General features: G+C 45.7%; 1 protein-coding gene across 10 annotated transcripts in view; it reads right to left on the bottom strand.

Moving 5' to 3' along the window:
• Positions 1-26,706, bottom strand: part of FGFR1 (fibroblast growth factor receptor 1) — a 126,040-nt gene that overhangs the window by 72,607 nt on the left and 26,727 nt on the right. For 9 of the 10 annotated variants that reach the window (XM_061592556.1, XM_061592560.1, XM_061592552.1 and 6 more), the window contains exon 2: positions 19,385-19,607. In XM_061592556.1, the coding sequence (XP_061448540.1) occupies positions 19,385-19,475 (91 nt within the window). In that variant the 5' untranslated portion in view covers positions 19,476-19,607. Of the gene's footprint in view, positions 1-19,384; positions 19,608-19,997; positions 20,090-26,706 lie in introns of those variants that run through there. The other variant, XM_061592555.1, reaches the window with a different exon arrangement.

Below are 26,706 nucleotides of genomic sequence, written 5' to 3'. Positions count from 1 at the left end.
TTTCTTTGTAATGCAGTAACTGTTGAACTCTGAGATACTGGAACTAAGTTTGATGCCCATGTGCACTAAACTCCCATGACCAATGGAAGCTCAAAGTGAAGAGATGCTTTTCTCTCTGCGATAGACAGCAAGTTCTCTCCCAGCCCCAGTTGATGAGAGAAGGAAGTCAGAGGGCAAAGGCAGGCTGCTGCCCTTTGGTAACCTAGAGCGCAGGCTGGAAAGAGACGTGGTGGGAACTCGGAGAGAATGTATTCACAGGCTAATGACCATATCCAGCTTCACTAGCCCCTCCAAGAGAAGGGAGACGACACAATCTAAGCCAGAGGATGCAGCCTCAAGGTATTTTAAATTGATTAGCAGTTCCAAAACATAACCTCACCATCTGAGCTAAAGGGAAATCATGGCCAAGTTTATACATACACGTACGTCGCTGGATTTCTCTACACTTCATTACTGTACATTGGATGATTGGCAGCTAAACACATGCACTGATTGCATAGCACTATGTTTGTGTAGTGACGCAAGTTTTATCTGTGGTGCTCTCTACATATATAGGAAGCTGCCATGTGCTGAGGCTGCTGGACCTTTTAATATTTGCACATGAGGCAAAAATTCAGCAGATACAGCTTTTCCCAAACCCAAATGTATAGAGCCGGGTAGCAACAGCAGAAATCTACAGACGCAATGAGAAATGGTCTTTAGAATTGCCTGTATACAGGCAAGTGGTGTAGAAATAAAATAAATATTTCAGTCATAGTCACCATCGCCACATTTTCCCCAGCCACTCAGCATCCTTTCCCTGCAGTTCAGCAAAATAGGCTTTTTTTGTTTTTGGCGGGGTGACTGTACTTGAAGAAGGAAGGGTCATCTGGGTCGCAGTGGAGCCTCGGCCCACTCCTCCAGTTGCCTAGGTGATGAGCCTACTTCCTCTTTGTGCGACACCCACACCTGAATTGAGCTAAATCTTAGAGGTGCTTTGGGGCGGGTCAAGGCTACACAAGAGAAAACAGGTTGCAAGTGCATAAACATGCCCCTTCCTGCAGATTCCTCCTTGCTTCAAATCCCTCTAACCCTTTTGAGATAGGCCAGACCCATGAATAATGCTGCTGCTTTCTCACTTGTGCATGTTAATTAAGGGGAACCCCGTTTGATCGCTGGGCCCTGTCAGGCTCAAATGTCTCTTTCATACAACTTTGCTGTTTTTGTAATTTAAGGCAGCGACCAGGTGCAGCTCTGATCAGAGCAGGGCTCAGCCAACTGGTGGCCGGAGACAACTCCAGGCCCCAGAGCTGATCCTCCTCTGCCGGCTCTTGAACATGCTCCCCCCCCAGCCCTCTCCCCATTTCTAACAAATGTTTAATAAGCCAGATGATCTCTCTGCTCCTTTGTATTTGCTCCTATTGTGTAGGGAGACGCCTGGGGCAGTTCCAGGGCTCTGAGAAAAGCTTCAGTCCATAATAGAGCCTCTGGTAATCACCCTACAGTTCACATCCAAGAAATTACCATAACACTGGGTGAAAGGCTGGACTCCTCTCTCATTCTCAGAGTTCTTTTTTTGGGGGGGGGGGTTAAAAAGAGAAGACTAGTAGTTTTTTTGTATTTATTAATAATTGCCTGTGTTCCTATTAAACACTATCAAATATAGATACAGATAGAAATGTCATGCTACTGGAAGTTGCGCAATAATAATTTAGGGGGGGAATGGAAAACAGCAGTGGCTAACAGAAGAATATAATAAAGTGCTGTTTCAAACAGAAAACCTATCTAGTAGGCCTGTGCAAAGCCTCCCAACCCCAGGCAATCAATTCAAAGCCTGATTCAGTCCAGATCGATTCAGGCTCTGAATTGGAATTGAAATTCAGAAATCAAAACTGTCCTTCCATTCACTTGCATAAGGAAACCAAAATAGCCATAACCTTTTCTTTTTTTCCACAGGTGCATGAAATTTGGAGACATGGTAGCGTCTCAAGAAGGAATTTACCCTGCCAAATTACAGACAGATAGATCCAGGGTTTTTTTTGTCCTAGACCCCTTGAAAGTTTGCCTTTATACATAAGAGAGCCAGTGTGGCGTAGTGGTAAGCCTGTATAGTCAGTTGAGTGCTCATATTGTCTGTGTCTAACTTGACATGCATGCAATAGCACCCAGGTTTTCAGACAAAAGTCTTTCTCAGCGCTATCTGGAGATGCTGGCGAGGGAACCTGGGATCTTTTGCCTGCAAAGCAGGCTCTCTTCTATTAGTAATAGTCTTTCCCTACTTCAGCTCCATTCATGATTGGCTATACAGAGGCACTCAAATTGCTTTGCAGCATCTGGTGGGGCCACTGTGAGGAATCAGGACACACAGTTAGACGGGCCTTTGGTTTGACCCAGCAGGGCTCTTCTTCTATCCCATATTAGGATATTATGGGCCTATGATATCACAAAATGACCATTCTTACCAAACCCAAAGATGCATGGATAGGACCAGTTTATCCACATAACAATTGCGTAAACTCACCTCAAGGTAAACAAGTAGACTGTTGCATGCTATTTGCGGTTGCATACACATACTTCAGTGACAGAGAAACAGAAACAGAGATGATTGATGGAAGCCACAAAATGCCCATCCACACTACATTACCCAAGGGATTTGGAAGAGAGTGTCTTTTAATACCCAGCGCCTGAGGCTGTAACACAAGATTCTCAGCCCGGGACCTGCTCAGAGCGTGCTGAGGGGTAGGGGGTGGGGACATACTCAGTCTGCACAGAGCTAGATGTTGAAGGGGCAGATCCTACCAGGAGTGGTCACATAATGGTTTTGAAACAAGCCTGAAAATTACAGGCACAATGGCACGTCCAAAAGCTCTATGCTGCACTTCTGACAAATTTTACTGCAGTTTTGAAATGGAATTAAATCCCAAATTTAGTCTGGTTAAGGCCAGACCAGATGTCAAAACTAACAGGTTCTTAGAGCTGTCATTAGCTTTCCAAGGGTCTCAAGAGGAGGCACAGGGGAAAAAAGAAAGAAATTTCGGGGCCATCCACCCAGCCCAAGCCCAGTTCTAGGTGAACAAAGAGTGAACTCATTGGCAAGAAAACTGGGGGCGGGGGCGGAGGCGGAGAAGGAGCAGTACAGATTAACCTTTTGTCTTTTGGTATTTAGCCAGGGCTTCAATACAGGCATTTTTCAGCCCTTTTTTTTTTTTTTTTTGCATGCATGCAAATGGCCCTGTGCCAGACTAGGCCATCTGAATGTAAAACCTTCTGCATTCAGGGCCCTCACAAAACAGTGTAAACTGCTATTATTTGCCAGGACAGATTGAAATAATGCATCCAACAAAGAGATGCAGCGAACAATAAAGAACTGAATGGCTGAAATCAGCAGGTCCCCTTGCCGGTTGCCATGGAAACCCCACCAGGGCTTACTAAAGGTATTTCCTGAAGAAAAAGCATGCACAGGCCCAACAACTCTGCTAATCCCAACAGGAAGCGCTTACTAGGCCTCTGGGGACTGCCCTCTTTCTATGATGTGGGGGGAACCCCCCTCCCAGTTGGCCTTTCCTCAAGGCTGGCTATGATCTGTTTGCTGGGGAGGGACTGCTGAGTATGTTATCCAAATCTACCCCCCAACTCCTTTTCCAGTCTCTTCTTACACAGAGACACACTCACGCACGCAACTTCTGTTTCTTGTTATGGCAAACAGTTTTTGGTGGTTGATGCTGCCCCGCTGGAGGGCATGCTTCCCTCTATGTTCTCTCTCAGTACACCCTCGACCAGCACACCCCCATCCCCAAATTATAACATGGAAACGTTCCAGACTGTTGTCTGGTTTATAAACTCCAGCCTCTGCCAAACATTAACGAAGGGAAGTGGTTTGACACACGACAGTGCGCAAGAACAGGAGCTGTCCGTGCTCAAGTGCCAACAGAAGTTCACAAGAGTTGGAGCAGGAGGGACGATCTGAATTGTGTTGGAATGGATCACTTGTGCAACTTTGGACCCGTTCAGGTTCTCATGAATGGAGGGTTTGGAGAGTAGTCTGTTCCCCCCCCCCGTGTGTTAGACATCACACATTATTCCTAGGGCCTGTGCATATTTTTAGGTTACTCGCTTCTGCAAGCCAACTTGTTGTAGGAACAAGTTTTTGAACTGTGATCTGGTGGGATCCTGGGGTTCCTTGGAAACTTGTTAGCCATGACTCCATGAGAAGATCACCAATTGCGGGCAAGCGTCCCTGGAAGATCATTTGCCTACCCCTACTAGTATTTTCCCACAATGTGGAGGCACAGGAGCATTGAGTATACTCAAGGGACACACTTCATGTAACAGTGAGGCCACACGGCCACTAGTAGTCCAAGTGTTGGTAACCCCAAGGCTGGATTATTGCAACATGCTGTATGGGAGGCTGGTCTGAAAGCTCCAGCTGATGCAGAATGAGGCAGCGAGACTGCTGATAGGGTTACATGTTGTACGTGTGGTTTTTTGTGTGGTTTTTATTGTACTGTAATTGCTGAAAACTGCTTTGATTTTTTAAAATGAAATTGCCGTGTACAAATATTTTATCAACAAATAGTACCAAGGGCAAACAAAGAGTGCTTCTTTAGCAACATGCCCAGCACTGTCTTCATGCAACACATACTTAACGCTTTGCATTTGCCACCACAAGATATAGTGATGGCTACTAGCTTACATGGCTTTAAAAGGATGAATACACAAATTTAGGGAGCAGGAGAGATCTAAATGGCTAATAGTAAGGATGGTTTAGAGGCAACTGAATACCAGCTGCTGGGAAACATATGAGCCTGTTGGGTCAGGCCAATGGCCCATCTAGTCCAGCATCCTGTTCTCACAGTGGCCAATCAGATACCTATAAGAAGCCTGCAAGCAGGACCTAAGCACAAGAGCACTCTCCCCTGCTGTGGCTTTCAGCAACCGGTATTCAGAAGCATGCTGTCTCTGCCCATGGAGGCAGAGCATAACTATCATGGCCAGTAGCTATTGATAACCTTATCCTACATATATTTGTGTAATCCCCTTTTAAAGCCGTCCAAGTTGGTGGCCATCACAGCCTCCTATAAGATCAAATTCCATAGTTTAACTATGCACTGCATGAAGAACTTAACAGAAGGAGTTGTCATGGCCCCGTCAGAGGACTCATCGGACGAGGATGACTCGGGAGTAAAGCAGCGGACCCAGAAGGAGAAATGGAGGAAACTCCTGAGAACCCAGCTCCTCCTCCCCCTCAGCTGCACAGCACCCCAGACACAGCTGAAGCCCTTCAGCCAGACGCAGACAGTGAACAGGATACTCCCCCCTCACCTGCAGAACGTAGACAACAGAAGGTCAGGCAGAAGAGGGGCAAGCCTGTGCACTTAAGGCCAAAACGCTGATGGCTCACACCTGCTGACAAACCTGCTCCTTAAAAGTCAAACCTTGGCTTCAGCTTGTTGCTGACTACAACGTCAGGCGTGACCACTGTGTGTCTTCCTATCCCCTGAACCTTGACTTGGACTGATCTCTCGGCAAACTAGACCCGGACCTTCACTGACATCTCTTCTGGATTTCTGGCTTGGCACGTAAGCTTTGAACGGCCTCTGCCCTTATCTCGCTTCCTCCTTGCTAGCCTGGCAGATTTATAGCCAAGCTGCCGGCTGAGGACTTACGGCCTGGCAATTACCAAGGAATCTCCAGCCCTGCCTGCACCCCAACCGACACTGCTGTCTCAGTGAAGAGCTGACAGGAGTTAAATTTAACAGGGGTAAGTGCAAAGTTCTACACCTAGGAGAAAGAAACCAAATGCACACTTATAGGATGGGGGATGCATGGCTCAACAATACTACATGCAAGAAAGATCTTGGAATTGTTGTCGATCACAACCGGAATATGAGCCAACAGTGCAATGTGGAAACAAAAAAGTAATATGCTATTTTAGGCTGCATTAACAGAAGCATAGTTTCCAAATGGCGTGAAGTACTAGTTCCCCTCTATTTGGCACTGGTTAGGTCTCATCTTGAGTACTGCATCCAGTTCTGGACACCGCACTTTAAGAAGGATGCAGACAAACTGGTTCAATGGAACCAGTTACCTAGGGAGGTAGTGGGCTCTCCAACAATGAAGATGCATTCAAGAGACAGCTGGACAGCCATCTGTCAGGTATGTTTTAGCTTGGATTCCTGCACTGAGCAGGGGGTTGGACTCCATGGCCTTATAGGACCCTTCCAACTCTACTATTCTATGAACTACTTTCGTCTGGCCTGAATCTTCCAACATTGAGCTTCAGTGGATGTTCATGAGTGAAGGAGAAAAACTTGCTCTGTGCCATGCAAAATTTATACACTTCTACCGGATGGCGGATGTCCAACATGTCCTTGATGGGATTACACTCTCCCTGAAGGAACAGGTTTGTAGCTTGGAGGCTCTCCTAGAACCATCTCTGTCACTTGAGGCTCAGGTAGCGTCAGTGGCACGGAGTGCCTTCTACCAACTCCGGTTGGTGGCCCAGCTACATCCCTATCTGGACAAGGATAACCTGGCTTCAGTTGTCCATGCTCTGGTAACCTCCAAGTTAGATTACTGCAATGTGCTCTACGTGGGGCTGCTTTTGAAGACGGTTCAGAAACTGCAGCTTGTGCAAAATGCAGCGGCTAGATTTGTAACAGGGACCAGACGGTTTGAACATATAAAACCGATTCTGGCCCGCTTGCATTGGCTGCCTGTATGTTTCCGAGCTCGATTCAAAGTGCTGGTTTTAACCTATAAAGCCTTACACGGCTTGGGACCACAATACCTGACAGAACGCCTCTTCTGACACGAACCCACCCGTACACTACACTCAATATCAAAGGCCCTCCTCCAGGTGCCTACTCGGAGGGAAGCTGGGTGGCTGGCAACAAGGGAGAGGGCCTTCTCAGTGGTGGCCCCCAAATAATGGAATGATTTCTCTGAAGAAGTGTGCCTGGTGCCAACACTGTTATCTTTTCAGCGCCAGGTCAAGACTTTCTTCTTCTCCCAAGGCATTTTAGCATGTGTTTTTAAATTGCTTTTTAAAAAATGTGTTTTTAAATTTGTATATTTGTTTTTAATGTTTTTAATTGTTGTAAACCGCCCAGAGATCTTCGGCTATGGGGCGGTATATAAATGCAAGCAATAAATAGATAGACAGACAGACAGACAGACAGATACCATGCCTCCTCTTACTTGCCTTCCTTGTCTCTAAACTAAAGATCCCTAAACACTATAACTTTTCCTCATAACCCTAACCCTAACCCTAGGGGAGTTCGTTCTTCAAAGGGAAGGAATGGGGAATATGTTGTCCTAGTGATGTTAGCACACACCCATTAGCCCCAGCCGTTGTGCCTTCTTGCTCTGCCTGTGGGCTTTCTGGAGAGATCTTGTTGGCTGCTGTGGAAAATAGGACACCAGACTAGATGGCCCTTTGTTCTGATCCTGTAGGGATCTTCTGTCCCAGAATCCTCTGAAACACATGGGGCTCTGACAGATGTTATAACCCTGGCCTTGAGCTTAGAGTCGGAGAAGCCGGCTGAATCCAAGGGTGCTGCACCACCAACCCGGGAAACTGGACCGGTCTCTTGATCCTGGTGGGTTGGAGTCCGTACAGCCTGAGGCTGTTAATGCAGAGCTAGGAATGGACAAATCTATCGATTCCAGTTTCTTATTTTTCTATTCTTCAAAAGTTTCATTCAGATGGTCCACGGCATGTTGGTGGATTGGTGGTTAAAGATGGAGGACTTTAATTGATTTGGATTGATTCTTAATAGTGTATTTATTTATTTATCTGTCTTTTTATTGCTTCTTTTATTCCTTTTATTGTATTTTATTTATTACAATCGGAATTCCATGGAATTCGAATTTTATTACAACATATAAAAAATAGAAGCAGCAATAAAAATACTATTAAAAATCATACAGCATCTAGCACGGTGCATTACCATTGCTACAATAGGCAGAAAAATCATTTAGGGGCCCACCAAGACCCTCAGCAATTTTCAAGTGGTTCATAGGAAGAAAAGGTTGGGGACCACTGCTATAGAGGAGAGTGAATTTCAGTCTTCTGACCTTAGTCATTAAGTTCTTTCTCACTTGCAAAGTGACTTCAGCTCTTTGGCTTCTATCCAACGTAGCACGAAGTAACTGTCCCATCAAGACATTGCTTGTGCAATGGAACTTCTTCCTTCCTTTGCAATGGGTGAATGTTCACATAATTCCTATGCCCGCATAGTCGGAATTAAGCAGATTTTTCACCGGTCCTAGCCTGCAGCCTGTTGCTTGCCCCACCATGTGGCATCTCCTCTTCCTGTTCCTCCTCTATGGTCTGGCACTTCTCCAGGAGGCTTTTGCCACTGCAGCTGCTACATCCTTCCATCCAGGGAGGGCCCCTTCTCTCCTGCCTCCTCCTTTTCTGTGATGCTGGGAGTGAGTAGGGCAGCACACAGCAGATCGGATCAGCGGGAAGGGAATCCCATCCCTAGGCAAGAGTCTAAAACTGTACCACTTCTTCAACTGGGAGGCTTATGGCCCAGGAACCTTGCCAGTGAACTACCTGTCTGTGCTTAGTGCAGAGGTAGCCAATTTGGTGCTTTCCAGTTGTTGCTGGACTACAACTCCCATCTATCTGAGTCCTCGCCATGCTGACTGAGGCTGATGGGATTTGGAGTCCAATATCATCTGTAGGGCACCATGTTGGCTAACCTTGTCTTTGTGCTAGGTTCGTCTTTAAAAAAGGACTGAGCTATGCAGTGTTAGCCCTTGGGAATGGCAGGCAGTATGAAGCTTCCTGATTGGCCAGGCCTGGTATAAATACTATAACCTGGCCTCCTGCCTTTTCCGGCTCAGTACAGTAGGGCCCCGCTTCTCAGCGCCCTGCTTTTCGGCATTCTGCTAATACGGCACCAGCGGGGCGATCAGCTGGAGGGGGGGCTGGAGCTCCCCGCACTCCAGCTGATCGCACCGGAAGAGGGGAAGATCAGCTGTAGCGTGCTACAGCTGATCTCCTCTTCTGGCGCAATCAGACTCGCGCCCGAGCTGATCGCGCCTAAGGAGGGGAAGATCTGATCTTTTCCTCCTCTGGTGCGATCAGCGGGTTAGGTTCCAGACCCCCGCGCTACAGCTGATCTGCTTTCCAGTGGTTTTCACTTTCCGGCGGGGGTCTGGAACCTAACCTGATTAGGGTTGCCAGGTCTCTGGTTTTCTGCCGGAGTCTCAGGGAAAATGGGGTCGTCTCCGGCCTCCGGCCATATGTCAGTCAAACTGGTGGATCTCCGGCTTTGTAGCGGCCCCCTCAGCCACGCATGCGTGAAGAGGCGGTGGCTGTGGAGGCCAGGCTGGGCTGGCTCCTCCTTAGGCCCGGAGCCAGTTCCCCTGCTCCGGAAAGGAAAAGAACTCTTTCCGGTGGCAGCTCAAGCTTAGCAGCCCCGCAGAGCTGGCTCGCCCGGTGGAGAGAAGGCAGCGACTCTCGCCTGGATTCAGAGACCCCAATTGCTTCGGCTAGCGGAGCCCAAATGCACAGGAAACTGTTCAAGGTGAGGCTGCCTTGATTTAGCCCTGTCCACTTTGGAACCCATTTCCTCGCTTTCGTGTTATCCCTCCCCTCCCTCGTCGCTTCTCCCTTTCCCTCTCTGCCCACCCCCTTTCCCTGGTAATAAAAACATGTATGCCCTCCTGCCCACATTCTAGCAACCGGGAATGTGCCAAGCGCCGCAGCAGGCAGCTGCTGCCACCCACTCGCCTTGTCTTGCCTTGCCTTGCCCTGCCCCCTCGCACAATGCAACGGACCCCCACCCCGGAATCCTGCGCCCCCTCCTCTTTCCCTTGGGAAAAAGGGGTGAGTCGGCGAGGAAGGGGGCTCTCTTTCAGCCTCCCCCCCTCAATTCAGGGCTCCTAAAGGCTCCCGGTCTCCTCTCCCCGCCCGCCAAGCCCCCGATCGGAGGGGGCAAGGCTGGCATCGGCCGGCCTCCCTTACCTTCCCCTCGCCTGCTGGTCCCCGGCCGGCCCGTGCGGTGCCTGGGGTGCGCGCCTCCGCCGCCTGCGATGCAGCCACTTGCGGCTGTCAACCTCTCACTCAGCCCCTTCCTGCCGATTGCAGCTCTCACACACTCACATGCACCCGCTCTCACACACACGGCGCCAGGAGGGAGCGCGGCGGCACAGTCAGACAGGCGGAGCCGGACTCGGCGAAGCTGGCGGGCGAACACTCACGCCCGGAGCCGCCACCGCGCGTGCGTGCGTGCCCACACACCGAGCGAGGCAGCCCGAGCCGCTGCTACAGTCCGAGCGGGAGCTGCAGCTGCAGCTTCTCCGAGCAGCATGCTCTGGGAGGGTGGCGTGGGTAGCTTGCTGGCTGGCCGGCCGATGCCAGCCTTCCCCCCCCGATCGGGGGCTTGGCGGGCGGGGAGAGGAGACCGGGAGCCTTTGGGAGCCCTGACTGTGCCGCCGCGCTCCCTCCCGGCACCGTGTGTGTGAGAGCGGGTGCATGTGCATATCTTTCCAGCATTCTGGTTTTTGACCTCCTTTTTATATATCCCTAAAAGTGTTGAACTGTGACCTGGCAGACCAGGGTTTGAATCTCCACACAGCCATGAAGCTCACTGGGTGACCTTGGGCCAGTCACTGCCTCTCAGACTCAGAGGAAGGCAATAGTAAACCACCTCTGTCTGAATACTGCTTACCATGAAGATCCTATCTGGGATCAACTTGAAGGCAGTCCATTTCCATTTTGCATCACCCTAAGCTTGTGAGAAAGAATGACCTTGTCACTTCAGATGGACCTAGGAACACCCTATTTTAGATAAGATTTCTATTTTAATCTCCAGAGAATTTTTTTTTGAATGGTATGCTCCAAGCAACTGTGGTTGATACAATGTATCATGTTTAATGATGTCACTAGGGCCCGCCCCGTGACGTCACTAGGGCCCGCCCCGTGACGTCACTAGGGCCCGCCCCCATTTTCTCAGGTTTTTGGATGGTTCCGACCTGGCAACCCTAAACCTGATGTATGAGTGGGGCCCTACTGTATATAGTAGTTCCTTCTGCCTGCTGCACTTCAGCCTTCTTGGAACATAAAAAAAGCCCTGCCAGATCAAGGCAAACAGTCCATCTAGCCTAGCAGCCTGTTTTGCACAGTAGTAGATGCCTCTGGAAAGCCTACAAAAGCAGGACCTGAATGTAATAGCGTTCTCCCTCCCACAGTTGTTCCCCAGCAGCTGGAATTCACAGGGCTGGGCCCATCTTTTCTCTGCCACTGCTCTGCCCCAATTGCTCCCTGCTTACATTTTCTTCTACAGTGGCAGGACTGGCCATCTCTTTGCCTCCTCAGGCTCTCTGCCTCAGACCAAGGAAGGGCTAAGGGTCCTTTTTCAGAGCAAGGTGTTGTGGGCAAGGTGGCCCAGGAGACTTGCACTGCAGTGGCTTTGCCACAGCAGCTGGAGAAATGCAGTTAAAAGTTTGAAGTTACTTTAAAGTTTCAAGTGTGTGTTTCGAAGAACTTCTAGTCATCGTGGCAACATGGGAGTGGTGCAGGCACTCTCCTCCCACTCAGAATGTTTGGCCCTGAGGAAAGGCCCCCTTCCTCAGTGTATGAGGTGCCAATGTGTGTATGGGCCTGAAAGGTGCACATTTACCATACCCCATCCCTACTGTTTGAGGCAATTGCTTCAGTTTACCTAATGATAGGACTAGCCCCAATTGTTCAGGCCCACGCTGCCTCTCTCTGATTGCATATATTCACCATGACTAGTAACCATCAATAGATTTTCCTCCATGAATGCGTTTAATCTTCTTTTACAGCCATCTAAGCCTCCAGCTCAAGTAACTGATCTCAGGTTCGAGTACAGCCACCTATGGTTCTAGTCTGACTGTGAGAGAAGCAAGGCTGGCATTCAGTTCAAATGCTGTCATTTCCTTATCCCACAATAGGAGAATGGAAGGCCAAATCACAGCAGTGCAGTCAAACTCTGCAGTATCCGTGCAGCAGGCGGTGCTACTGCACAGGTCTCTCTGTGTAGGTCAGTTGTGAGAATCTTTGGCCCACCAGATGTTGCTGAACTACAACTCCTATCATCCCTGGTCATTGGCCATGCTTGCTGGGGCTGATGGGAGTTGTAGTTCAGCAACTTCTAGAGGGCCAAAAGTTTCTCACACGTGATGCAGGTTAAACAACCAGCACCCCAGTTTTGAAGGAAGGAAATGTGGTTTATTTACTAAAGGATCCTTTCCCATGCACATTCTGCGTTTCTGGTTTAGCATGACAGCAGTAAGCTACTATATATAGGCAACTCTTAAGATGTGGAAATAGCTAAATATGCCTAATAAATTATAGCAAACAGTTGGGAGACATTTGGAAACAGGGTTATCTAGGGATAAGATTCAATGGAGAATGAGCTTATTGACAGGGGAAAGCATGCCACATACTCCACACAGTCTCAAGTTTCCAGTCCAGGAGAAATATTTACTATGCAAGGACTGTAAACATAACACCCCCTGCCCCAGTTCCCCACCTGGCATATCCCTATGCCACAGAAACCAGCTGGCACAAGTCCACACACAGCCTGCTGAAACCTTGCCAACAAAAAGGATGAGGGGGAGGAAGAGGAGAAAGGGTACACTTTATGAAGTGGGGGCAGCGCAACAAGAGGCATACACATCAATATTATGAACACTTACATATATATAAAAAGAGCAGTGTACTCAAAAGTGAAGATTCCCCCAAACATCAAGATGTATGAATGCTGACATGAAAACAACAACAATAAGCACACTTATCTTCCCGAATCCACATGCTGTCATACTGAAAACAGAATCCTTGCTTGAAAGGCATCTGTGATGTCATCTGTTTATAGGGACATTATTCATGTTAAGTAGTGCTTGAGAGTGAGTAAAATGAGTAACAGGGTGTGAGCATTTGCATATGGGTGGAGATTGGCTGAGAGAGTGGGGGGGAGAAGTGTGAGATGTTTAGGGGTGAGTGGTAGTAAGGGGGAGAAGAAAAGTTAGGAGGAAGGGTTCAGGTTCAGTTAGATCTGTGGCAGTTGAAGATGGAGATAAAAAAAGATGGAGGGTCTAGGGTTTGAGTGGGGTCTAGGCAGAGCTAGAGTATGAATGTGAGAGGAAATAATTAGCAGTTATAGAATTAGTAAAAGCTAGTGGCTTAAATACATGTGCTGGAGAATAAAGTGGCTTTGCATTGTGAAATAGCTTTCAAATGTGAAAAAATACATGTACTGTTGTCTTCATTATCTCACGCCTATTGCTTGATGACTACCCAAGAGGGAAAGTCATATAGATGAAATAAAGAGATTAACACATGTCGTTGCATCCTCATATGCTAAAGAGAACAAGGATTTGACCTAAAGTAAAGGTCCTGGTGACAGCAGTGCTCAGATAAGGTGTTGCCTGCTGAAGGAAAGCCAGGTCTAGTAAAACTGAGTGCTGCCATTGAAAGAAAAGAGCAGCGATGCCACAGCATCCGTCAAAGGTCCAAGGAAGCTTTCCAGAAAGCTGTAACCCAGCCCAAATAGGGCTTGAATGTATCCGAGGTAGAGATATGGCACTGCCAAAGGGTAGGCCCATCTACCTCGGCTGTCTCCAAGATAAGCTATATTTTGGTACATCACTAACTCTAGACCAGCCAATTACTCCAGGCAGACCAGTGAGCAATGGAATACTCTAACCCACCAGGCAACCAGTGCATCTCTCATTTTTCCAGTCTTGTTTCCAACATGGGCAGCATTAGGGCTGCACGGTAACTACAGGTTGCCCTTGAATAACACACAAAAGTAGCCTCCCCCCCAACCTGGTGCCCTCCAGATATCTAGCACTACAGCTCTCATCAGCCCCAGCCAGCAAAACTATGCTGGCTGGGGCTGCCGGTCATTGCAGTCCAAATGTCTGGAGGGCACCAGGTTGGGGAAGGCTACACTGAAGTGTGAAGCTCTTTCAGGTTGCAATAGAGAAGAGCTGATTCAGTGGCAGGTAGCCCACTACTACTGATCTTTCCCAACTATGTGCATTGGTTGGGATATTCTAGGCCAGAGAAGAGGAACCTGTGGTCCTTCAAGATGGTGCTGGACTCCACCTCTCATCAGCTCCAGGCAGCACACCCAGTGGGTCACAAATGATGGAAGATGGAGTCCAACAACACCTGGAAGGACCACAGGTTGCCTATCCCTGTCCTAGGCTATGCTCTCAGTTCTCAGGGAGTGACTGCAATGCCCAGAAGGCCTGGCCACCAGTGCATTCTGTAAACTTTGAGCGTTGCCCTGAAAACATGCCCCTGAATCTTCTGCAAGGCACAGAGTTCTCAGGAAGGGACGCTGATGCGTGAAATGTTCCATTAAAAAGGCACAACATTTGAAAAACACTGACCTTAATTATTCATTTCCCATTTGTTCTAGGTTTTTTGTTTGCTTGTTTGTTTTAAAAATACCTGTGCTTTACATCTTTCCCTATGGAGTTTGGAAAGAGGTTGGCTATAGACCCTTCTGAGGGTCAGATTTCTAGGGCTCATCTAACTGTTGTCCTCACTCCTGTCCTCAGCAGGAGCTGCAACGGAGAGCAGAGGGACCTTGTTCTGTTTTCAGGAGTTCAGCCAGGACAGTATAAATCCAATACCTCTCCCCACCCTTCACCCCTCAGGAAAAAAGGAGTTGTAAAAACATTGGCCCAGCTGCTAAGCATGATCTCTGACCTTTGGGCTGCTCGGGAACTTCTTTGGCTCCCCACATCTACAATCTCCCTTGACCACAGGCTAGTAATTATTCACAGCCTCTGACACAAATCAGTAACTGATGCTCTTTGTCCTTTAGCCCAGCTGATACGTCTCACTTTATGCTCACCTGCTTCACAACAAAGGCTCTGCACACACCGTACAGAGTTCAAGCACATTTCCCCCCCCCCCCCGCCCGCCTGAATCCTGGAAACTGTAGTTTGTTAAGGGCGCTGGGAAGTATGCTTGTTGGTTTCTTGTTGCTTGTTAATATTGTACTTGTCGTTTTGCAAACAATAAAAATTAATTGCATATGGGATTCCAACAGTCACTCACTCTGGGAAATTCACACACAAGGAATGAAGGTATGGGACGTGTTATGAATTTTTCTCCAGTGACTGGTATTCAGAGACAAAATCAATAGAGGCAAACGGAAACTAATGGAGATGCTGTCTTGGGGCTAGCTTCCAACAAGAAGAAAATGTGTGAAGCTGAGTTTGCAAGTAAAATAATACCCTTCAGTTTGGACAGTTATGGGATGGTTCATCTTATCATACAACATTTGAAGTAATACTGAATACAATGCCATTACAATAGATGTAATCATGCAACTGGCTGGGATCCCTCTGCCCCTTCCCTCCTGACAAATCTCAGAGACACTTTCTCTGAGCATGCATTTCCCTTAAGAGAGGAAGTCTCCCCCCCCCCAAAAAAAATGAATGTAGAAGAGTGTAGACGATTGGCTGCAGCTCTGTGTCAAGTACAGATACACAGTTGCATGTGCAAGATTATTTATTTATTATTACATTTATGACCCACCTTTCCTCCAAGGAGCTCAAGGCGGTCTCCTCCCTCTCCATGTTATCCTCACAACAACCCTGTGAGGTAGGTTAGGCTGAGAGACTGTGACTGGCCCAAGGTCACCCAGTGAGCTTCATGGCTAAGCAGGGATTTGAACCCTGGTCTTCCAGGTCCTAGGCCAACGCTCTAACCACTATACCACACTGGGTCTCTGCAACCACATCCTGGGTGCAATAGCCCACAGAAAGCAGAGAAGCATGCAAAATTGGAAACATTAAAAGCTGGAAATGTCCAGAGGAAGAAACAAGTTATATTCATAACTGGTGATTTTCATTTGTGTGAGGTTTTTTAAAACTATATATCACCTTAGGGGCCATGTGGGCAAAAAGGTGATTCATAAACAGTTTTGATTAATAAATAAAATATTAAATTCCAAAAATTATTTTGCCATAGAATAAGAACTAGAATAGCTAACAAATTTAACAGTTCAATTGAACCCTTTATTATTTTTATTCATTTATCCTAAATCAGCTGGGGAAGAGTTGTGAGCTCAATGACAGAACATCTCAGAAGGTCCCAGGTTCCATCCCTGGGATCTCCAGGTAGAGCTGGGAATGTCCCCCATCTGAAACCCTGGAGAGCCACTGCCAGTCAATGTAGAGTAGTTGTGGGGAACCTTTGGCCCTCCCATAGAATATTGCTGAACTACAACTCCCATTATCCCTTGCCATTGGCCATGCTTGCTGGAGCTGATGAGAGGAGTTGTTCAGCAACATCTGGAGGTCCAAAGGTTCCCCACACCTGGTGGATACCAAGCTAGATAAACCTGTGGTGTGACTCAGTATAAGGCAGCTACACTTGGTTCCTGTCGTCTACCCAGAATAAGTATTATATATGGCAGCCGTTGCCAACCTGATGCGCTCCAGATGTTTTGAACTACAACTCCCATCGTCCTCAGCTAATATGCTGGCTTGGGTTTACGGGGGTTGTAGCCCAAAAGGAGAGCACCAGGTTGGTAAAGGCAGATATACAGTAACAGCCACAAAAATGTTACGCTAAATCTGAAAAACAAGCTACTGACCCTGCAGTACACGAGTGGGAAAATAAAATGTAGGAACATGTTGTTATGGCAAAACTAACTCTATTCAAAAATAATACCCCCCAATGGAATTCATTTATGGAATATTAGAATACAGCCCATAAATCACCTGATATTGCATGTTTAATATGTTGCAATTATTGTTTATTTTTGAGTTAAGATATGTGTCTGTGTGAATATTTTTTTAATATTAATAAAAATATAACTTCATACACACACACATATATACACATACATACATGATGTCTTGAGGATATTTTGTTTTGCTGGCTGATGTGAAAGGACTGGTAAACTCACCTACCAGACAAATGGATAAGAGCAAGAAGACGCTGCAGAACAATCAAGGCACATTTCTTGCCTACTGCTGCACCCTTCCCAACTTAATTCTGATTTTACTACCATGGTAATTACTTAAATTGCTGCCCTGACCACATACAGTTTCAAACAGATCTAATTCTCTTTATTTGCCCAAGGTATGACCCATACTTGGCCTTTTTGATCACATGCCTTCAATCATAATTCCCATTTCCCCTTTAAGAGTAAGTATCTTACATGCATAGTAGTCATATGGAGATTTCAAGTACTGATTTGCACATCTTACCTGGATTCTTGAGGTTCTAATCTGAAGGTTCAGACACATTTAGATTAGAATCCAGATAACTCAGGCATGCAAAAAACCAACTGTTAGTTCTACTTGCTGTTGCTATGCACGAACAAGATTAAACTTTATTTCCACACTACTATCTTATCTGGACTCTTGAGGTTCTTCTCTAAAGATGCTTGGATCTTTAGATTGGGAAGTCAAGGATCCAGATACTTAACTGCCACGTTCAGACCAAAAGGATTGGGGACCAGGCTGGTCCCACACAAACAGAGGCAGCTGGAAGATACAAACACTCAGTTTCATTTTAAAATGACTCTTCAGTCCAACATACATATACCTCTTTGCCCATGCCCATATATCTCACGAACAGAGATCATCCAATTGCCTGAATATTTTTTCTACATCTGCTGAAGCAACTTTACTTTTTTTGAAAAAACAAACAAACTAAGATGAGAACAGGTAGAGACAAAATTCTACAGATATTTATTACTTGCATGTGGGATTCTGGACAATGAAGCTTAAAACTGGGTGCCATAGGCCACTATGATCCATAAAGGCATGGGGCTGGGCTTTCAGGTCATGTTGTGCCAACATCTAATAAAGTCTCTCTTATATTCTATTAGGTCTGCTGGAGACAAAACTGCAACATACCAAGCTCTGTAAATCAGCCAGTTTGGTCTTCACTCTGGCAGGATTTGGCCCAGTAATTCTAGAAGGCCCAAGGGCAGCCAAGGCTCAAATTTTAAGGGGAGTCTCATGAAGCTTCCTTCTCCTCTATGAGCTTACAACAGGTGTGGGGAACCTTTTTCAGCCCGAAGTCCGCATTCTTTTCTTGGCAACCTTCTGAGGACCACATGTCATTGGTGGACAGAGCAATGAATGAAAATTTTACCTCTCTGCTGCCCTCCATCCAGATAGGCAAGAGGCATCATCAGAGTTCAAGGAAACTTTCCAACCAGGCAAAAATTCTCAAGGAGTAGGTACATAAGAGAACCAGTGAGGGGGGCAGCCTGGGGAAGAGGTGGTGCGACTAAGAAGAATCCTGAGGGCCAGATAACCTAACAGGACCTTCTGCCCACTACATGCCAGTGTGTAACAGTGGTTGGGATGTTGGACTAGGACCTGGGAGACCAGGGTTCAAAATCCCTGCTGAGCATAAAGCTCATTAGGTGACCTTGAGCTAGTCACTGCCTCTCAGCCTAACCTACCTCACAGGGTTGTTGTGTGGTAAAATTGAGAGGGGGAGAACCATGTGCACCACCTTGAGCTCCTTGGAGAAAAGGTGGAATATAAATGTAATTAGGAATACACTTTATGCCCCTGATCCAGCCACTCACCTCAGGCCAGAAAATAGTCACTCCAGGTATGAATTTGGATACAGTTGCCTCCAGCCCAAACCTGGCCCTGAGAAAAGGGACCAAAGCCATGCATGTGCAATCAATCCCCTGCTATACAAAAGTGCCTTTCACATCTCCTGCCAGCCACCAACAGGCATTCTTACAGGATCCAGCCTCTTCAAGAGAAGCACTTCTTCCAAAACAGACGCAAATGCACCGTTTGACGAACGTGCCTGGGCAATAGGATCAACAAATCCCAGCAACAAACCCTCATCCCACCTTTTTCAAGACAGACACACAACAGAAGAAATGTTCAACATCTGTTCACTAGCCAAAGTTTAATCTCCAACAATTCTAAGTGTCAGATAACAGACTGCAAAACAAATGGCTTTGATGAGTTTTTTTTAATTGTTAAAAAAAGCAACCCTCTCATTCCTTTCAAAATATCCATACAGAGTTCATAGCTGTGTGTTTAAAATCCTGTTTCAGAAAAGAGGCATTAAAAAAAGAGGGCACAGAGGGCAGTCTCTCAGCCCCCACAACCTTTATTTCAGAGCTTGTAAACTGAGCTGGTTAACCATCTACTTTGAAATTACCTCCATTACTCAAATGAAAAATGTTAGAAGAATGCATTTACCCACAACATTTTTGTACGTGCAGATACTTTAAAAATGTATTTGTTCCTAAATATTCCTGGAGTGGTATTAAGGCAATGCAACTTTGTTGTTGTGAATTCTCCATCATGTTCCTTCTGAGCCATCAACAGCACAAGAATACAACTCAGGTGAAAACTGAAGCAAATCTATGCCTGGCAATGGCACAAGAGATACTAGCACTCCTACCTTGCTCTGGCAGAGTTTGTGCTGGTCTCGCAGTGGACAGCGTGGCTGTGACCAGCACAGCCCAAAGAATGAGGTACTTCCAGGTAAACATCCCAGTTCTCCTGCTACTGGTTGGCGACTGAGCTCTCAGACTCCATGAGGGCTTGGCGCTTAGGTTCCTGTTAGCAAAATGGAGAGGGTGGTGCGTTTCTCTCTTGTCCTCCAAGGTGAAAGTCTTCAGACACTGTTAAGTAGAAAACAACAGAATTAATGTACAGGAAATCAATTGTTCTGCTGTCCTCAATATTGCAATTATTTTCTTCAATAGTCTAAGATCAGAACTATTTGTAGTGTTTACTACAGCAGATCCACAAAGCTATACACCTTGAATTTGTTTAGATATGAAAATGCACAATGTTGGGAATTGCACTTCTGTGAGGATGAAGGAGCCTGAATCTATTTTTAAAAAGGGCTAGGGAACTCCCAGACATTGCTGGACTCCAATTCCCAGAATGCCTGACTTCTGGCCCTGCTAGCTGGGACTGATGGGAGCTGGGAGTCCAACAGTAGCTGGAGGGCCACAGGATCCCCAGCTCTGCTACAAAATCTCAAGACAGAGTTCTCAACTCCTCACCTGACTAAAATTCCCAGAATTCTTTGGGAACTGTTAAAAGGACTGTTAAAATAGCAGCTGGAAGCTGGTCATGTGCACAGATGCTGCTCTGTCTGTAAGTATCAGTAGAGACAATGGTTATTAGTTCCAAATAAAGGTATATGCTAAAACTATGTATAAAATGGTATTGCATTAAGTAACATAAACAAATCTTCCGTTACTGTTGCTGCTGGATTTTTTCTAAATGGACCAACACTGCCGGCTGCGGTTTAATCAGTGAAAATTTATCTGTGATGGCCTATCTATACACAGTGTCACCCAATGTTGGAGTCATCAAATGATTGTCAGACTGGGAACTGGGAGACCAGGGTTCAAATCCCTGTTTAGCCATGAAGCTCACTGGGTGACCATGGGCCAGTCACTCTCTCTCAGCCTAACCTACCTCACAGGGTTGTTGTGAGGATAAAATCAGGAGAGGAGAACGATATCTGAAAGCCACCTTGAGCTCCCTGGAGGAAAGGTGGGATATAAATGTAGTAATAATAATAATAACAACAGCAACAGCAACTGAGTTGTGGAACAGCCTCCCCGAAGAGGTACGCCTGGCGCCTACACTTTTATCTTTCCGGCGCCAGGTAAAGACCTTTTTATGCTCCCAGGCATTTTAATTTTCTTAACCATTTTAATCTTTTAATCCGTATTTTTAATTTTTGTCGTATTGTGTTTTTGTAGTGTTTTTTGTTGTTTGTTTGTATATGTTTTTATGATTTTTATTATGATATATTGTATTTTATCTTGTTTGTTCACCGCCCTGAGAGCTATTCTGCTAAGGGCGGTATATAAATTGAAATAATAAAAATAAACAATAAACATGCATACATACACAAGCCTTAAGACTCCTATAACAGAGGGTGTCCCTCTAGTGCACATCTCCCATTTCCCAATGGCTTTTTGAGAATACAGAAGCAAAAACAGAGTAGCCATATGTGCACCCTGGACTTCAGGAAAGCTGATTTTAATAAACTCAGAACAATTGTAAATATGGTTCCAGGGCAAGCGACCCTAATGAGAAAAGGAGTCCAAGATGGGTGGGAGTTTCTAAAAAAGGAAATTCTAAAAGCGCAATGGCAAGCAATTCCAACAAGGAAAAAAGGAGGAAAACAGAAAAAGAAGCCAATGTGGCTTCACAAAAAGCTTAGAGAGGACCTGAAAACAAAAAAGGACACATACAGGAAGTAGAAAGAAGGCCAGGCCACAAAGGAAGAATACAGGCAGGTATCACGGAATTGCAGGGATGGCGTCAGGCAGGCTAAAGCTGAGAATGAGCTGAGGCTAGCGAGAGATGCTAAAAGCAACAAAAAAGCTTTCTTCAGGAATGTCCATAGTAAAAGACAGGGAAAAGAAATGGTGGCACAGCTACTCAATGGGGATGGCAAAATGACAACAGATGACAAAGAAAAGGCAGAAGTCCTCAATTCCTACTTTGGCTCCGTCTTCTCCTAAGAAAAGGTCTATGACCCTCCCAGGAAACATGAAGTAGAAGGGGCAGGATTGGAGCTTGAGATTGATAGACAAACGATCAAGGAATACCTAATCACTTTGAACGAGTTCAAATCAGCAGGGCCCGATAAACTGCATCCTAGAGTATTGAAAGAACTGGCTGAAGAACTCTCAGAACCGCTGTCTATCATGCAGGACTGGTGAAGTGCCGGATGACTGGAGGAGAGCAAATGTTTCCCTATCTTCAAAAAGGGCAAAAAGGAGGATCAGGGGAACTACAGACCAGTCAGCCTAACATCAATCCCTGGAAAAACTCTGGAGCAGATTATAAAGCAGTCAATCTGTAAGCACCTTGAAAACAATGCAGTGATTACTAGGAGCCAATATGGATTTATGAAGAACAAATCCTGCCAAACTAATCTTATCTCGGTTTTTGATTGGGTAACCTCCCTTGTAGACTGTTGGGAGGCATAGCTAATACCGTGGAAGACAGAAAAAAAATTCAAAGGGACCTTGATAGGCTGGAGCATTGGGCTGAAAACAACAGAATGAAGTTCAACAGGGATAAATGCAAAGTTCTACACTTAGGAAAAAGAAACCAAATGCAGTTATAAAATGGGGAATACTTGGCTTCGCAATATGACATATGAGAAAGATCTTGGAATTGTCATTGATCACAAGCTGAATATGAGCCAACAGTGCGATGTGGCTGCAAAAAAGGCAAATGCTGCATTAGGCTGCATTAACAGAAGTATAGTTTCCAAATCGCATGAAGTATTAGTTCCCCTCTATTCAGCACTGGTTAGCCCTCATCTTGAGTACTGCATCCAGTTCTGGTCTCCACACTTCAAGAAGGATGCAGAGAAACTGGAACAGGTTCAGAGGAGGGCAACAAAGATGATGAGGGGACTGCAAACAAAGCCCTATGAGGAGAGACTGAAAGAACTGAGCATGTTTAGCCTGGAGAAGAGAAGACTGAGGGGAGATATGATAGCACTCTTCAAGTACATGAAAGGTTGTCACACAGAGGAGGGCCGGGATCTCTTCTCGATTGTCCCAGAGTGCAGGAGACGGAATAATGGGCTCAAGTTGCAGGAAGCCCGATTTCGACTGAACATCAGGAAAAACTTCCTAACTGTTGGAGCCATACGACAATGGAACCAATTACCTAGAGAGGTAGCGGGCTCTCTGACCCTGGAGGCATTCGAGAGGCAGCTGGACAGCCATCTGTCGGGAATGCTTTGATTTGGATTCCTATATTGAACAGGGGGTTGGACTTGATGGCCTTATAGGTCCCTTCCAACTCTACTATTCTATGATTCTATGAATACTTTCTTGTAACTGTTTATAGCTACTTCAAGAGCAATGGAACTCACAAGCCCACAATACAACTGCCTGTATGCAATAAGTCTTTTTGGAAAGGTCAACTGGGATAAATCCACTACTCTAATTGAACAGAATCAAAACACACTGTCCTTCTCTTCTGTATTGTTGTACAGAAAACCTCAGTGAACAAAGTAGATGCATTCCTGGACATTACTTCTTTAACAGAAACTTTGGTACCAGAAGTAGGAATAACATGGAAAGAACAGGAATAGGTTCCTACACCTGTCCATAGATGGTGGAGGCAGCTTCAATAGGGGCTTTAAAGGGTGCCCACCCGACACCCACCCACTCCCCCTCCTCCTCTGAATTGTATTGGAACTTTCCCTCCCCAGCCCTGGGAGAAAGCAAGAGATCTCTTTAATGTAAAGCAAACACACAAGTTAGTCAGTTTCACCTTAAAGCAAAGGCACAGGCTTGAAAGTTTATATATAGCAAAGCAGGCTTGAAAGTTTATATATAGCAAAGCAGGCTTGAAAGTTTATATATAGCAAAGCAAAGCCACAGGCTAGTCAGTTTCACCTTAAAGCAAAAGGCACAGATTTGAAAGTTTATCCATAGCAAACCAATGCTAGTCAGTTTCACCTTAAAAAAGCCTTTCTCAAAAGGAGCTTCCTTCCTGGAGGATATGTTAACTGAGGTATTACTGTACATACTTTCATGCCTAAAAACAGATCATTACAGTTGACAGAAGAAATTGACAACCAAGAAAATCAGAACGTGGCTGATATTCAGGCATATATGCAATACGCCAGAATATCACCCACATAGTTTATTGTGATTTTGTTGGCTGTCACTTTCTCTTCTCAACTGTAATGACGTGATGTTGATGAACCTTTGGTCATGTTCAAGCATTCACCTAAACAGATGACTTCTTAAACACTTGAACGGGGGGGGGGCAGGAGTGAGCACACAATCCACAACCCCAATGACTTCTCTTTAGACCTTCACACATTTGACACAAAAGACTGAAAACTTTCACTTCCTGTTCAAACTAATCAAAGTTTCTTCTTACTTGGGAGGGGGAGAGAAAGAAGTCTGGTTAGTTAAAACCCTTGTTCAGCCAAGCCATGATCAAACCATTGTTTATGATCTAGGCTTGTTTAAACCAAACTGACCAGGAGTTCAAACAAACCAGAATTCCCACCCGCTCCAGTTTGGACATTTGAGAAACTGTGCGTAGTTTAAAAATGGAACTGAAAGTTTTCAATCTGCTCTTTATTGCTGTATCAGACAAGAGGAATAGGGAGAGCGGGAGCTCAAAGCTTGCTGCTTCTTGTGCACAGAACACTAAACTGTGGCTTTGTGTTACATCTAAACACAGTTCTCCTGAATGTGGAAGCCACTTTGTTTGCCAAATAATCATACTGAGAGGATGCTGAAAGCAAGGGATTGCAGTGCCAACTGATGACTCACTATAGCATTAATTGTAGATAAAAGATGCCAGTCAATTTCAAAAAGCAATAACAAATTGAGGAATTGGACATGAATGCTCGGTTGAGGAATTAGATACAGCACCATCACTAGAATATAGGATCTTGTGAAAGCAAGACAGCCAGTTAAAAGCCTAGCAAGTTAAAAAACCAAACACAGACCAAGCAAATGAAAGCAAAATCCTTATGCCAGTGGTGGACAGAAAAGAGGAGGTGGGGATTAATTTAGTAAAAACAGAGAACAGCATTGCTTTGGGCAATGGGACCTTCTGATGACATCTAAATAAGGGTTAAATGCCAAGGGAGGTTTGGGGAAACAAGGAAATTTGTGCCACTGAAGGTTTAATTGTTTGCAACACCAACTGGTTTTATAAACTACTATCATCCAACAGAAAGTTCATTTCAATCTTCTCTTTAATTGGCAGTCCCTAATTAAAGCCTCAAGGGCTAAGGACTAGGCCACCTTTTGGAGGCTGGTGGCCAGGGGATGGCCCAAAACCTCCGTCAATTTAGACTATCACATCCCTGTGAACACTTGGGAACTGCATTTTTATAATATCTATGCAAGGGGACAGAAACAACTTCAGTCAGCTGAGAATTGTATAAATGATCTCCCTGATTGGTCTCCTGTTTCCGTTAAGGAAGTCACCAACCTAATTGCCAATCTGAAGCTGGGCAAAGCTCCAGGGCCGGACAACATCCCCCCTGAAGTATTCAAAACCAATATAGAGTGGTGGGCCCCTGTGCTGGCAGCACTTTTCATGAGCATTGACCATACTGCTTGCATCCCAGAGGACTGGGGCCTTGTCATCATCATTCCAATTTATAAAAAGGGCAAACGATCTGATCCTGCCAATTACAGACCCATCAGTCTGTTGAACATCGTTAGTAAGTTATACGCCAGCCACTTACATGAGAAATTACAAAATTGGCTGGAGCAGGAAAACATTTTGGCAGATGAGCAAGCTGGATTCAGAGCGGGGTGCTCTACTATGGATCATGGGCTTGTTCTTCAGCACTTGGTGGAAAAATATACAATCAAACTGGGGGAAGCCCTCTATGCAGCCTTTACTGATTTCAAGTCGGCCTTTGACCTGATACCAGGAGACAGACTCTGGGAAAAACTTGCGGCCACTAACATTGATAGACGCCTGCTAGCACTTATACGATGTTTATATGAAAATACCCAACTACGTATAAGGTGCAACAGAGCCGGCCACCTGTCTAGGCCCATTCCTATTTTCAAGGGTGTTAAACAGGGATGCATTCTAGTCCCTATTTTGTTTAACTTCTATATAAACTCCCTGGTCAAAAGTCTGGCATCTCTGTCAAACAGGACTCTGTCTATCCTCTATGCTGATGATGCAGTTCTCCTATCCTTGACAAGTACTGGTCTGAGACGCTTGTTGAGTGTGCTTGCCAGTTATTGTAACAAAGAACTATTGGTAATTAACCATGATAAATTGAAGGTTGTGGTGTTCACCAGGAAGAGGGTGAAGCACCGTTGGCAGTTAAATGGTCTCCCGATAGAACAAGTAACATCTTACAGGTACTTAAGGGTAACATTACACTCATCCGGGACATGGCATCTGCAAATAAAAAATGCCACTGCCAACGCACAGAGGAGCACGAAGGCTCTCCTTTCTTTTTTCTATACTAAAGGAGGGCAGCAAGTTCCATCTGCCGTACAGGTATTTGTCGCTAAAGTTATTGCCCAATTGTTATATGGCTCCCAGAAAAGTGTCTACGACAAATATGCCCCATTCAAAACTGTCCAAACTAAATTCTTGAGGTCCAAATTGGGCACCCCATGCTGTGTCCCCAATACCATCCTGTGTCTTGAAGCTGGGCTCCTCTCGATAGAGTCCCGCATATGGATGAACAAGATTAACTATTGGTTGAAAATGATGTTTTTACCAGTGGGATTGGCCCCTCTGATATTGACTGATGTCTTTCAGTCGAAATGGAAAAAAACCTTAAACACGAAACTTTTAAGTTTAGGATTATCCCTTTCTATTCTTCTGCTAGGCCTCTCTAAAGCTAAAATAGTCATTCTCCAGAGAATCTCTGACATTGATTTTCAAAGTCATCTCTCCCTAGCTGCTGCTTATCCCGGTTTTAGATTCAACATAGGGGCTTTTGCACCCGCACATTATTTGGCCACCCTGCCTACCCCTATACTTAGAAAAGCATTCACATTGGCTAAGTTTAATGTTTTACCATCGGCACTTTTGGATGGCAGGTACCAAAAAACTCCGTTTGCTGAGCATGTATGCCCTTGTGATGCAGGAGTAGTAGAGTCTGTGGGCCATGTTTTACTCTATTGTGTTTTTTATCGTGACCTTCAACTCGTGCTAATTACCCCGATTTTACAAAAAATCCCAGGCAGGGACGAGGCATTTTATGTCAAATAC

This window comes from Rhineura floridana, chromosome 12 (assembly GCF_030035675.1).
Source record: "Rhineura floridana isolate rRhiFlo1 chromosome 12, rRhiFlo1.hap2, whole genome shotgun sequence".
NCBI classification, from domain to species: domain Eukaryota; kingdom Metazoa; phylum Chordata; class Lepidosauria; order Squamata; family Rhineuridae; genus Rhineura; species Rhineura floridana.
This window is presented reverse-complemented; position numbering and strand designations above follow the sequence as displayed.